Here is a 14650-nt window from a genome sequence, read left to right as displayed (position 1 = left end):
AGAATATTATGCCTATCTATCTCTCGATCTATATTACTCTATGATGTATAGAGAATAGGCTTATTATGAAAAGGCTTGAGATTCCATTCAGATCATCACGGGCATATATATATATCAAAGAAGTTATGAAGATTCCATTCAGGTCATGGAATGAGTGAATGACCAATTTGGGGACCCAAAAACCAACTGATCATCAATTCAGTGCAGCATTGACATGCCCTAACCAGGAAAAAGCTATCGATCTGTACAACATATTCCCACTACCATACCGGCCATCATCCCACCTAAGAACAACGTACGTATGAAAACAATGTTCTTGGTGGATGTGGACTCCAATTTCCACCACCATCATACCTAATCCCAATTACATCCATTACGAGTGATTAACCATCGATATGACTATATTCTTAATTATATTACGGTATTTTTATCTTTCACTTATTATTTACATTCATAATAAGAGTTTGATTCTTACCGTTTCTGAATCAAAAAATTTGTGATTATCATAAAAGTTTATGTACTAGTATAGCATAATTGATCCCTAAATATATATCAGCATATTACCGGCCAGTACATGATAAATTAATAATTAGAACCTAATTCTTGAATTTGGGAAGCAAAAGACTCAATTTGTTTGCTAGTACAGTAGTACAAAATTAAGTGAAATTATTAATAATAAAAGGAAATTAAAAATTTGGTCAACTTATTATATACCTAGTTCAATTTTGGTCCACAATTTTTTTTAAGTTCAATTTTGGTCTATTTATTTTATACCTAATTTAATTTTAGTCCACGATCTTTTTTAAGTTATGATTTTAAATCCTTTTGGTTGTGTTTTTTTCAATTATAATTGAAGTATAAATTATATTTCATCATTTTTTAGTCATATGAACCAATTTAGAGTATTAGAATCAAAGATAATTGAAGTTTGGTAAAGTTTAAAAAATCTGAAAATTTTATAGGAAAAATTAGTAATTTCGGATACCCTATTTTTGGGCCAATTATCTTAAGTTTTATAACTTCGATTTAAATGATCTTTATATGGTTGGAAAGAGAATATGCATAGCTTTAAAACAAGTATATGTTTGTTGAATTTAGCTGAGATTTGATAGGGTAAAAGGCGAGAAAAATTAAAAAAAAAAAAATCTAAACCTTTATTAAACAAGTGAAACAATTAATAAACTAAAAAAAAATTTAAAAAAAAAATTGCATGTGAACCAAAATTATACTATATATAAAATAAATTGATCAAATCTGTAATTTTCTCGCAATAATAATAAGCACAATTAAAATACATATTCATCGAAGCAACATGCACAAAGGCTTTCATTTTTTGTATGCTAGCACATAAATTAATTTGTCCTACACATATACAGGCAAAAACCATATTTGACATATAATCATTATATTGCGCACTCAGCATATACTAAGATCAGATCAGCATATTTCTTGATTTGATCGTTTGATGTTGTGCATTACATGCAACACCAACTGGTCTACCCTAATTGGTGTTTTAATTAGTGGCCTCAACATTAATGCATCATGCATGGCACGATGGATGTAAAAAATCGATGATATCAAATCGGTGTCTCTAGCTTGTTATTTTTATTTTTTATTTTCCTATTTTTCATTACTAAGAAATAAATCTAAACGATGATAACACCTCAATATTACACACTACCAATATGTACATGCTAATTCCATCATTAATCTTGTGGATCAATCTTTCTTTTGAGCAGTGCATGCATGGTGACCCAAGCTTTATTAATTAGCTCCTGTTGAAACCATAGATTGCTATGCCCCCCATCTTAATCATGCTATTGTAAAGCCAAGAGCTACCAAAGAGCTGTGCATATATGGTTCCCACCATATACAACTCACAACTGCATAAACAACACACACAACACCAAAAAGAAAAATACTATATAAAATTCCTCGCCTGCACTATTGATCATCATTCAATCCCTATATATCATAAGAAGAAAAGAATCCTTACATATGTCAATGCTTTGATCTTTCTTAAATAAATGGACCCTCTATCTATTCTTCATTCTATATTGATATTAGGGCAAGGTAAGTTAGAGGACTCAACTCCAAATCAATTGACAATAGATAGATGAAAGAGTCCATAATCTTAATTATATATGGTGCAAGGCATAAAAAATTGATATGAAATTTATACTCTCAGCACACCCTCTCACTCATGGAATGACTAAGCCAAAAATGCATATAAATTATATTGGACATAACACTAGAATTGTTGTCTCTAATATCATATTAAAGTTGAAGCATTTAATCTAAAATTAATTAACAATTAATGAAAAAGCTCATTATCTTATAGATGATGTTACTGATTTAGTTAACTTATTTTATAACTAGTTCAATTTTGGTCCACAATCTTTTTTCAGTTCAATTTTGGTCCACTAATTGTTTCACTTGTTCAATAAATGTCTATATTTGTTTTCTCAAATTTTGTTTGCTTTTTACCTTATCAATAGATAATTCAAATTGGAGTTCTGAAACTCAAGATAATTGACCATAAAGTAGAGTACTCGAAACTGCCAATTTTTTCCAGAAAATTTTTCATATTTTTCAAACTTCACCCAATCTCAATTCTCTTAGATTATAATATTTCAAATTAGTTCCTATGACTAAGAAATAATGAAATATAACTTATACTTCAATTATAATTGAAGAAAACACAACCCAAAAGATATAAAGTCACAAATCTGGACTTTTATTGAACAAGTGGAACAATTAGTGAATCAAAACAACTTAAAAAGATCGTGAACTAAAATTAAACTAAGTATAAAATAAGTAGATCAAATATGTAATTTCCTCTTATCTTATATAATGTAGTATAAAGTTTCAAATAGCAATGTATGATTTATACTTTTAATATTGAAAATGATTAAAATTACGTTGTTTTAGAGATCTAATTTACTATCTTAATAATAAAAATTTTAAATCTAATTGTAGTACCGATATACTAATAGCCATCTAGTTTAGTGAATGGTACACACTCTTCTCTTTATAGGAGGATATTTTAAATTTAAAATAAATAAAAAATAAAAAAACTGTAGTACCAATACAAAAAGTATTTGTGAAGAATTCTAAGTTGAATGAGAGCATGCGTGAGAAGGCATAAGAGATGAGAGGACCACAACACCAGCAACGGCTGACAATCTGTCAGGGGCCTACACGTGCAGCTTGGCTTCATTACTTAGTTAGGGGTGAGAGATATATAAAACCACAGAGAATTTTATAATTGCTAATTGGATTGAATGCAAGTATGCAACCACCTAAAAGGCTACAACTCATGTAGGATTTATATAAAAGAGAAGAACCTGACCTGGAAAATATATATAATATATATTCTTCAAATTCTAATCATATAATCAAATCTAAGAGCCTAATTTCAATCACAATTTAATCATATTATCAGATAATGGGTCTCATTATTTACATCATATATATTATGGATTTGAATTTAATGGGAAAAAAAACAAGAACCACATAACCAGGGAAACTAATACTTCGGAATACATGATTTGTGTATAAGATTAAATCAAGATTATAGACAGTTAGAAAGGTTATAGTTATAAACAAGACAAATTGAAAAGGTGGGATTGGATAAACAATCACAGAACATATAGCCAATGGATGCAAACAACAACATGGGAAACTGAAAGCTCAATCGTCTGGATGTTTTGCTTGACCAAGGTGGGGCTTCACTCTTCACTCTTCAATCTTTGTGGGGTTTTGTGGTTGTCTTGTGTGTGCAGAAAATAGAATCATGGAGGAAACAACAGAAAAGGAAGACGTGTTGGCAATCCCGAGGTAATATGACAATATTTATTTACATGTTTTAAAGACAACAATGACACAAAGCAAAGCATAGGCCTCCCTACTCTCTTGTAGTAGTAGAATTATGAGAGAATAAAGCACATAAAGCCCCCTATTCCCCTTCTTTCTTCTGACAAAAGCCAAGACCATGACAATGAACTCTGTGTCCCTCCTCTCACCCTCTGGAGAAAAATAACTTTAAAACATCCTCTTTTTATCCTGTTTTATATTTTAATTTTTCAAAAAACTATGTTCGTATTCCTTAGTTTTGTACTTTCAAATTCAAAACCGTAGTATACAACTTCCCTCTCACTTATAAAATTGTTGTATACAGGATTGTTTCTAATAGAGAGGTTGGAAGAGCATGCAAACAGCAGAACCACCTTAACTCCTATATCAGTAGTAATATCCAGGTTAAACTCTTTTACAGACCAACCACCCAAATTGTTTATGTTTCTCTTTTTAAGGCGGATAAAAACAAGTGATAGCAATCTCTCACAGGCCTAGAAAAAAGTGCTAGTTAATTGAAGGACTTTCGGTATGACACATGAAGAGAATTGGAAAATGGAACACCAGAAGAAGCTTTGATTCATTAAATAAGAAAAGATTATGGGTAGTTATTCATTTGACAGAGAAAACCCTTCTATAGCTCTATTTCAGCTCTTACATCCAAGGAGTTAGATTTTCACAGGTTTTTTTGTTCAGAAGTTTGTTGTCCAGTTCAGATGGTTCAATTGGGGCTGCTGATATGCACCAACCTGTGCCCCGGGAGCAGCTGCGGCCACACCAACTCCAACATTACCACCCATTGCAGGGCCCAAATGGTGTGGACTGGGAATTGCAGCAGGCTGAGGATGGTACAAACCTGGGAACTGCATGTGGGAAGATTGTGCTGCAGCAGCATTAAAGGAAGCATGACCAGTATGCGATGGCATATAAGCAGCATGAGGTGTTTGCCCTGGCATGTTGTAGTATGGATTGGATTGCAGCCCTGGGTGTTCCCTTGGGTTCTGAATCCAAATCTCTGATGTCTCAGCCTGTCAAGTCAAATGTAAAAAACATAATCAATACAAATGAGACATTGTCAAGCCTCTCCTATACAGCCTTTATGCACCACCATTACCAATAACCATGCAAATTTACTCATATTTTCAATAATTAAATTAATTTCACCCCAGTAGCAGTCTGGACAGTATTTTAACTTGGAAAATGCATTACAAGTCCCTACAACAAATGGTAAACTTTACCTGTGGATTTGGAACATAAAGATTGCCATCTTTGTACTTGATTCTAGATGAATCTTCGAGCCCAGAGGCACCTCCAACTACACCAGGGGCATTGATTGCATACCCAGTAGGATTAGCAAAATTTCCAAACCCTGTTGGACTTCCAGCAGGGACGGGCTTAAACTGCTGAACCCCATACTTGAGGCTATTCGCATTTAAGTGGGAACCCCCTCCAGGCATCAACACATAGCTGTTGCCATTAGACAGGTGAGGATATGCAGCATTACTGGAATAGCCAGGCATAGCCATTGGTGGAACATAAACTGGTGAGAGAAACTGACGATATGGCATAAGATTAGGATAATGTGAAACATGAACTTGTGGGTACATCTGCGCCACATGGGGTGGTTGCTGTTGTAACATGGCAACTGTTGATGCAGGGATGCTGTTGGCAGTATGTGAACTCAAGGCCTGGAATCAGAGACAATATATCAGTAAACTTCAATTCACAAATAAAATGAGGTCGGTAGAGGTAGAACATGTGAATAAAAAAAATTACTGAAAGAGGAGATGGTGTCTAGACATCTTTGTCAAATGCTCAAAAGATGCATAATGTCATAACTAAATATTATTTAATGCAGTAAGAGTATCAAAGGCAAAACTGTAGACCTGAATGATGAATAAAAATTAATAAACTAAAGATTTTTGCATGCCAAAAGCTACGGGTAGCGGAGAAGATAAAAGTAATCTTCCCTTCAGTATTGTTTTAAAACAATAGACCAGGAAGACAAGTTTTTCATTATAGGTATGCTACAAGACATTAATAAATTGTATACACAAATGCCCACAAAGGTATCAAGCAGTTCTAGTGCCCCAAAAGAGCACAGATGTTTCAAATAGGGTTCAGTGTGTAGGGATGTACACAGCAATGGGTAGACCCTGTCCCTGGGCTAATGAGCACTTTCACCCATACCACAAAGGAGTATCAAGCAGCAGTACTAATGCGTTCAAAGGCATGTCCAAATACGTAGGCAGTAATTGTAGGACATATCACAATAATGTAAGCACTTAAACCTACCTCCTGGGGAGATGGTAGACCCTGTCCCCGAACACTTTCATCCATAGACGGTCTGAAATAAGGTATATCATAACCAGTCTGAGGATCAAATGCCTGCTTGCAAACAGAAAAGCGTCAGAAGGGACAATCACTTATCAAGAAACAATGGTGGGCAAGTGAAAATCCAAAAGTGACTAATCTTATATATACATACAGCAAAGGCGACACTAATCTGAAAAGTGAACTCACCGAGAAACCTTGTAACTCTGGTGGATCTTGCTGCTGTGAATCTGAAGGTGCATAGGATGGACTGTTGTCTTGAACCAAACCAATATCTGCATAATTGTCCAAATTCTGAGGACTTGAGGTCTCTCTTTTCTCAGGCAATTGATGCTCGAGAAGTGCACCTGATGCCGGAGAGTCAGGTCCAGAATTTCTAACTTGGTCATCTAATAAATCTACTGGCTTGGTGCCAGAAGCCTCATCACTGCATGACTCTGGAGCTGATACTGACAAACTGCATAACATAATCATATATAAGAGCAAGTGATATTTATAGATAGCTACACAGATAGGAAAATACAGCTATATAACGAACTTCTTAAAACTACACCTGCACCCATTTAATATATTTCAGAAATGAATATTACCAAATTCATGTTACCCCAAAATTTGAACAATTGCTTACTATAATTAAAAATAAACCTACCTTGCTGCAGGTTCCCTGTTTGACTCCTCTGTACCTCCTGCTGGAAAACCATTAACTATGTTCCTCGTTGAATCAAATTCTGGCCCCAAGCTTCCAAAGGTTAGCTGGATACGATCACTCTCAGGAACTCTAATATTCTGTGCTATGACCACATTACGATTCTCATATATATTTACTCGCGAAAGCTTATCTTGCAAGTTAGTCGCTTCTGACTCTGAGACCTTAGAATCAACAGCAGGAGGCGAAACAGATTTTGTTGGTGTTCCAATGACTCCAGGGCTATTAGAGCTTGGCTTTTGGCTTGATTTAGGTTTCCACTCCTTATTAGGCTGGGTAGCTGCATCTGAAAACATGATTAATACTCTCGCATAATTTGGGAAAAATGTTTACTAAACGGCTTAAGAAGACAATCTTTTCAAACAAAAGCAAACAATCACTAACATAATAAAACAGATCTTTTTTTTTTTTTCTTTTGAGTAAACAATAGAACATTTCTTCAACAGTAAATCATTGGTTTCAAATGGCACATAAATATATCACGGAACACAGCAAGTGTGTGAGCATGTGTTACACACTTGTGTGTCAGTCTCATCCTAAGACAACAGTAAATGAAATTCCACCTTATCTACTGTTGATTGACCGGTCACAAGATGCACTAGCTGTTAATACCTTCCAGATTTTTCAGATTCTCCAAAGCCCAAAGTTAATTTTCACACCTCCAAAACAATTTAAACCACATATAGGCTACTTGTGAGCTATTCTGACAAGAACATGACGCTTATGTTTTGTTTTAAACAAATTTGTACTATTAAAGTTTGTGCAAAGGAAAATTCATTTTTAAGAGAAACTTCATTAATTTGGTACCTCATTCTTAAAGTAAGCATACCTTTCTGATGACCCACAGGTTGTTGATGCGGCCTGACATTGTGCTGATTACTTAAAAACGATCTGCTTACCGATATGCTAGGCATAACAGATCCAGAAGTTTGGCTGGGTTGATCAGTTTTAGAGATGCCAGTGAAAGGGCGAAATGATTCTGCAGAACCCTCTCTCCCCAAAATTGAATTTGAGATAGAACTACTTGGTGATGACTTTGAGTTGTCAGAAGATTGTCTCCGAACACCCACCACCCCAACTTCACGCTTAATAGCACCAACAGAAGCAGATGGTCTGGAATCAGGAGATGGCACATGAACAGGATCTGTGGAAGAGGAATACACCCCAACAACGGAATTGCTTGATACCACCACTGCAGAATGTGGTTGGGAATTGTTTGGTTTCCCTGCTTGCACCCGTGAAGCTGCATTTGGAAGAGTAACTCGCTTCTCCACTAATGCCTCTTTTCTAACATTACCAGTTGAATTAGCATCGCTGGTTCTAATCTGAGAATTAGTTTGCCCATTCAATGCTTGTGATGAATTCTGTCTACCAGATGGCTTTTGACTACTTGAACTTCCTGTTGGGCTGACAGTGGAGTAAAACAGTCACCATAAATCAATGCATTGATTACATGGCTTAGGCACGTGTATATTTTGAAAATTCATTAAAGAAAACAAATGCAGCAAAGATTCATGTGTCAATATCAGAAGTATTTAATACAAACTGACCCCTGAATGAGCAAACTGATAAATATCCAGACTTGGTTTCCTCTAAGTACCTACATTGCCTAATAACTATCCATACTTCCATAGGTCACTTTATCCCCTAATAAAAGGATAAAAATAGCATCCCCCCCCCCCCCCCCCTTGTGTTCCCTCATTATTGTCTTTTGGTTTTGCTTATACCAAATCCCAAAAGGCCAAGCTTCAAAAGGTTCGAAGATGTCATTACTTTGAATGCTGTCATCCACTGAAACCACTCTGCTTTTCTTGTTATCTTAGATTCTATTTCTCAATGTGTGACAATTCACATGTTTACAGACAAATCTATATATCAAACAAAATGCTAGTATAGCTACCACTGTTTTTTAATGTAGCAAACAGATGGTAATTATTCATAAAAAATCTGTGACAGTTTATGGCAAGGCACAGACATATAACCAAGACTAAAATATTGGTACACAATAACAAGAATAGCAAAACATACCCCTTTTCAGAAATATTTGAAATCCCTTGCTCATTGGTGGAAGTGGTACGTTGTGGTGAACCAGGCTTCATTTCTCTATTCGTATTTCGGTTAACTCTGTTGTCTCTCACAACACGGAACTCTCTGCTGATTCCTCTACCTAGTAAGATCCTTTCATCAGATAGTGGTTCAAAGGAACATTATGGAGAGTAACATAACCAGAAACACTACAGCAAAAGTACTTTGGAAACACAAAATGCAAAAGGTTTTTAAAAGAAAAGGACAGTACACATGGTCATACAAATTTACCAATAAGTAAAATTAGACCCTGTTAGGGATTGTTTTTCCACAGGGAGTTTGTGCTTTCTTTTTCAGTAAACACCCAATCGTGTGTGGTAAAATTTTGCCCAGGTTATTTTGTTTTTTACTAGACATATTTCTCATCAATTGTTTTTAATATACCAAAATAATCATCTCTTATTTCCTAATGATCTCTCTTAATTTGGTCATTTTACCAACATTCAACCAGTGCTTCTGCTTATTTTCAGTTGCTTGACAATGAACCATGCCGCTTCTTCCTCATTTTGTACTATGAACCATGCTCCTTCTTCCTCTTACAAACCACCGCACAATCCCATCTGTCACTCTATAAACATGTCCTCCAGCTTTGGCACATTCAATTGAGCCGCTTCCATAGCATATGGGACATCTTTTTTAAGCAATGTTTTCAAGCCTTTACCAACTGCGTTGCACAAGAGACAGCATGATGTACTCTAGTTTTCTAGTATTGTACTTTACTATCCTGGTGATATCTCTGAGATTGCAGTAATGTTTTACAAATTCCGGAAAGAATTTAATTGATATTTTGCAGCTTCTAAGTTTCTGGTCGCTCATTACCTCCTACTGGGAATGTGATATGGTTTCTATGCCCAGCACCATGTACCTTCACTACTTCCAGAAACAAAACCTCTTTTATTAAAGTATTTTCCAGCACAGATTGTTGAATCATAGATTTTAGGCTCTTTAATCCTGCTTGTCCGCTTCTCTCAAACTTTCCATCAAACACTAGCCATTCTCAAATATAGCTTCATCGAAACACTTTGCAATCCAATTCTCTCAGTGTTCATAATAGCTGCTCCTTGTGATTTTTGATCAACTTGCAACACGAAAACCTTAACTTTTATCTTCAAATCCTTTTTAAAAACTTTGTATAGTCTGTGGTTTCCCCATCCCTCAAACTTTAGCGATATTAGAAGCATAAAAATGAGGTCAACATAGCTCCAATAAATCTTGATACAGGTTTCATTTCAGCAACCTGAAGGGCTATTTGTTTTGCATTAATTAAATTGGACTATATTCCAATACATAGACCACTCATCTATCCTGCATCCATCTTCTTCAATACCTACTTTTTAAAGGAAATATAGAAATATTTTAAACTTAACACCAGATTACCAATACAATAAAACTCCACAAAGCAGTAACCTCCTCCCCTCCACCAAAAGCACAAGGTTTCTCAATGAACGGTGACGCATATGAAGACGGAACACATCTTCTTCAATAGAAGTAATACCCACTTAACACCAAATTAGTCAAAAGGGATAACGTGCATGGTGTAAAGTAGGTTATCCCAAAAATACACGGCACACATTATGCTTTTTAACTGACGTCTTGGTTCAACCTGCTCTTTGAGTTCATGTACCTAGTTAATGAAAGAATGATAAATTCTTGAAAGACCTTGGCTAATAAAGTGGAACCAAGACATCAATTAAAGCAGATAAAGTACATGGTGTTAAGTAGGTATTCTATTTGCAAAAGCTACAGTGGAACCATATTTCAATTAAAAAGCATGATGCCTCTTTAAAGTAATATTAGTCAAAATGAATATAAAAAGAGAAAAAAATATTAAAATTAAACTATGTAAATAAATCAGGACAAATGAATTACCAGGTAAACCACTGCGAGCATAACCTCCTCTTCTAACATTACGATCAGAAATTGTATTTAATTTCAGTCCTTGACCTGCACTCTCAACAGGTCTTCGTGGATCCGCAGGAACCTTGTGCCCCAAACTCTAAAGCCACAAAAACACTAATCAGTCAAATGTTTGCTTAATAATAAGTACTCTTAAAATAAGATTCCAACAAAAAAAAAACAATAATATTAATTACAAATTAAAAAAAACTTAGTGAATCCTACAACACCATGACTGCCTCCCACATAATGAAGCAAAAAATTGTGACAGGATATGCTAGAAACCACAAACTAATAACTATTTTAGTATTTTGCAATGTGATCCTTCACAAGCATTTACAATGTAGCCAAAAATTGCTTAGATAGACTAAGTGGTTGCTCTCCCTCAACCCCCCCCCCCCCCCCCTTTTGGCCAAAAAGAAAACACTTGCCGCAACTTAACCCAAAAATAGGATGCTAAGTTGTCAAATTAGTATTTGAGCTGCATAAGATGTCAATATGATAGGGGCATTCATTCCGGCAAACATAAAATGTTATTGACCACAAATGTTTGTTTCAGTTTTCTGGGGATCAATTATCCAAGAATCATCAAATAAAATCAAAGAAAAAACTAATAAGTCAAAATAACCCAGTAAATGGTACAATAGTGTGGCCCTGTCACCATTGAGTGATGACTTATGTTGCATAGGAGGCCACAACATCAATAGTATTTCACCATCCATGCATATCTAGATGTTCTAAATATGCATCATTACACCCTTATTCGGGAAAAGTTAAGATCTTCATATAGAACAAGAATTACGTACATCTACTACTGTTCACGTGTATGAAGTTAAAAATATAACGACACATAAAGCTGGAAAAAAAAAAATTGATGCCACAAGGAAAATAAACAGTAATTCAAAGGCAAACCAAAATTTACATTAGAGAATACCTCCTTCCTTTTGTCTCTTTTTCTCTTCACCTCACGAAATGGATCTGGGTAAACAAAAAAAAAAGTGAGAACATTCACAGTAAGAAAACTGCACTATGGTTAACAGATAAAAAAATAATAAAAATAAAAACTGCTCTTCAAGCAAGCTAAAAGGTATTACACAATCAACAATGACAGTTGTATTGACAGGTTTCAGGAAAATAAAGCAAAACATGATACAATTCCCAACACAGCTGCAAAAGTTTAAATACTCGCATGTAGATATGTACATATAGCTTAAAAAGAAACTTCTAATGGGAGGAGATACAAAAAAAGCAAAATGAGAGGTCACCAACAGTCAAAATCTCAGTTGAGCTATCTATGAATTTCACCAGAGCCATGTACCAACTCCAGAAAAAATTAATCAGAACTTAGAAATTCAGTAAATAGGCACTCTTCATTTGCTTTTTCTTAGTATAACGAAGGAAAGAAACGCCTAGACAATTGAAAAAAATACAACTTTAAAAATCGTTACAATTTGAACTTGATTTACAACTTCCAATCACTCAAATTTGGCCCCAAGAAAGAAAATTTAATCATCTAGTTCATGGAATGAGCTAAAGGTAGAATCTTTAGAATGAAAGAGCCTCAAAAACACCCAAACTCATAGTATCAAGCAAAGATTAACCTCGGAAAGCAAAACAGTAGCCTCAGAACAAACAAACAACACCCAGTACCTAAAACAGAGCAAACAGCAGTAAAACAAAGGGAAGCAGCCACTTAAAGTATGAACAAGAGCGTCAAAGGCAAAAGAGAGCGAAGCCCCACCTTGGTTGAGCAATTTCTGTGCGGTTTCATTAGGATCCATGTCGGTCTCTTTGAGAGCCCAATAGATATCAATATCAGAGTGATTACCCACTATTTCTTTGATGGATTGGATGGTTTTTCTCACCCCAGCTGAGATTATCTGAGTGCCACCTTCGACTCGCGATCCAGAGACCATCTCTCACTCTAGTTTGTCCCAAATTAAAAGTTCTTAACAGAAAGAAAAAGAAAAAAACCCACTGCTATATAATAAATATATGTTATATATCGAGCAATATATATATATATATATATATATAGGTTGGAATCAAAACCCTAATGTAGCAGAGGGCGGGAGAGAGAAGCGAGGGAGGGCTAGGGTTTTGTATGCATTCGAATGAGAGAAGTGGGAGTGAAAGAGAGGGTTTTGAAAACGTTTTTACCACTCAAAGATTTCTCTTTAGCAAAATCCTGAAATTTTGAGAAATTGGGGATTTGCCCTTGATGTTTGGGTTTAATTGACGAAATTATTTACATTTATACCTCTTGAGTTTTATTGTATTTTCATATATATTCTTCCTAAAATTTTAAAACGGTTACATATAATCCCTTCTTACAGTGAGACAAAAATAATAAAAAAAAAGTATACAAAAAGGCATACTAAAGGAATAGAATAACCTAATAAGATTACTATAAGTTATTGGCAGATGAAAAATAAAGAAATTGAGTGATCTTTATGGTGAGGGACGTAGATGACAACATTTTGAACCAACATGCTCCATTGAACTAACCCATTAGGCACTCCTAAAAATTGAAAAAAAAATTCCAAACTAGTAGAATACAAGAATGAGATCTAGGAAAATAGAAAAAAATTGTGGCACAAATGAGCGTATGTGGTATATAAAAAAGAGAGATTTTGAGAAAAAAATTTGTTGTTGACATCTTTTCTGTACTTCATGGCAACCATATAATTTATTATAAGTCATTAAAAGTCTATCAATCTTTATTAAAGTTTTTTATATCAAACTCTATGCAAATCTATAAAAGTCTATAAAATTCTATCATAATTATGTAAAGTCTATAAAAATTCATAAAAGTCTGTCATTTTAAAAAAGTCTTTCAAAGTATGATTGAATACCCTCTTAGTATTGAGAGAAACAAACATAGGAGAGAAGAAACAAGCTTCCAATGGACTGGGTGGAAGAGTTTTTTTTTTTTTTTAACGACTAGGTATCGAAGAAATTGGTTGAGAAAAATGGAATTATAACCATTAGATTTAATATAGGTAAGATGCTCTTTCAATAAAAATGAATTTAATTTGTTATTGCAAATAAATTGTGATGTGTATAATCACACAAAAAATAATAATGTATGTACTATTTAATTTTTCCACGTCAGATTGAGAAACATATTAAGACACATGATTTTTGAGGCACCAAATCTTTCCCATTGTTAAATTGACCGACAACAATGATACAAGTCCGATATAAATGAGATCAAATCACCTTAACATGGTTTATTCAGCACCTTTTTTAAAACAAAAATAATAATAATAATTCACCACCTCTTATTTGAGTTATGAGTTTTTTTGAAATTTTTCATTATTTATTTTAAGGGTATGTTGTCTTTTCCTATTTTTCTCCGCAATGTTATAACAAATCAAAGTTCCTATCTCTCTTCCGTGAGATAAAAAATAAATAATAAAATTATATCATGCAAGAATGAAGAATGAAGAATGAAGAATTCAAGGATGAGGGAGATGACACCCGTTAATCATGCAACAAAATTAAATATTCTTGTATGGCAATCTAGTATTTATTTATTATTTTCATTAAAGGCATTTTATTAATTTTAGTAGTTATACCTATATAATAAAACATAATAGTTTTTTAATGTTAAAATTTATTTCCAGGTATGAATGACTGATCGTCTCGACTTAAATTTAATGGTCAATTGTCTATTTTCCAAATTTATTTTCCCGCTCATGAGAATTGATTTGCCGCATGTCTCTTCTTAGTTAATTTTCTTTTAATTTTCTCTCCTTAATTAATTTGCCC

General features: G+C 34.3%; 1 protein-coding gene across 4 annotated transcripts; it reads right to left on the bottom strand.

The window, feature by feature from the left end:
* Window positions 1-4411: 4411 nt before the first annotated feature.
* LOC147287477 (dentin sialophosphoprotein, putative (DUF1296)) lies at window positions 4412-13007 on the bottom strand. Of its 4 annotated transcripts, none has more exons than XM_086241722.1 (10): window positions 12618-13007; window positions 11799-11854; window positions 10850-10976; window positions 8924-9062; window positions 7725-8302; window positions 6839-7181; window positions 6379-6646; window positions 6151-6243; window positions 5094-5543; window positions 4412-4883 (listed from the first exon to the last, which is right to left on the bottom strand). In XM_086241722.1, exons 1-10 carry the CDS (start codon window positions 12790-12792, stop codon window positions 4548-4550), a joined length of 2565 nt encoding a protein of 854 aa, XP_086097848.1. In that variant the 5' UTR covers window positions 12793-13007; the 3' UTR covers window positions 4412-4547. The 4 variants fall into 4 exon arrangements, with proteins under 4 accessions (XP_086097848.1, XP_086097849.1, XP_086097850.1 ...); XM_086241723.1 differs by having other exon boundaries at window positions 6839-7175; XM_086241724.1 differs by having other exon boundaries at window positions 11811-11854.
* Between the last annotated feature and the right edge of the window lie 1643 nt (window positions 13008-14650).

The sequence above is a fragment of the Dryas octopetala genome, chromosome 4 (assembly GCF_963921425.1).
Source record: "Dryas octopetala chromosome 4, drDryOcto1.1, whole genome shotgun sequence".
In the NCBI taxonomy this organism is placed as follows: Eukaryota; Viridiplantae; Streptophyta; class Magnoliopsida; order Rosales; family Rosaceae; genus Dryas; species Dryas octopetala.
This window is presented reverse-complemented; position numbering and strand designations above follow the sequence as displayed.

Excerpts from the sequence above, each read along its gene's own strand:
- LOC147287477 (XM_086241722.1), bottom strand. The coding sequence starts at position 12,792 with ATGGTCTCTGGATCGCGAGTCGAAGGTGGCACTCAGATAATCTCAGCT. Across the intron at positions 11,855-12,617 it reads ACAGAAATTGCTCAACCAAG|ATCCATTTCGTGAGGTGAAG; the intron begins GTGGGGCTTCGC and ends TTGTTTACCCAG. Across the intron at positions 9,063-10,849 it reads TGCTCGCAGTGGTTTACCTG|GTAGAGGAATCAGCAGAGAG; the intron begins GTAATTCATTTG and ends GGATCTTACTAG.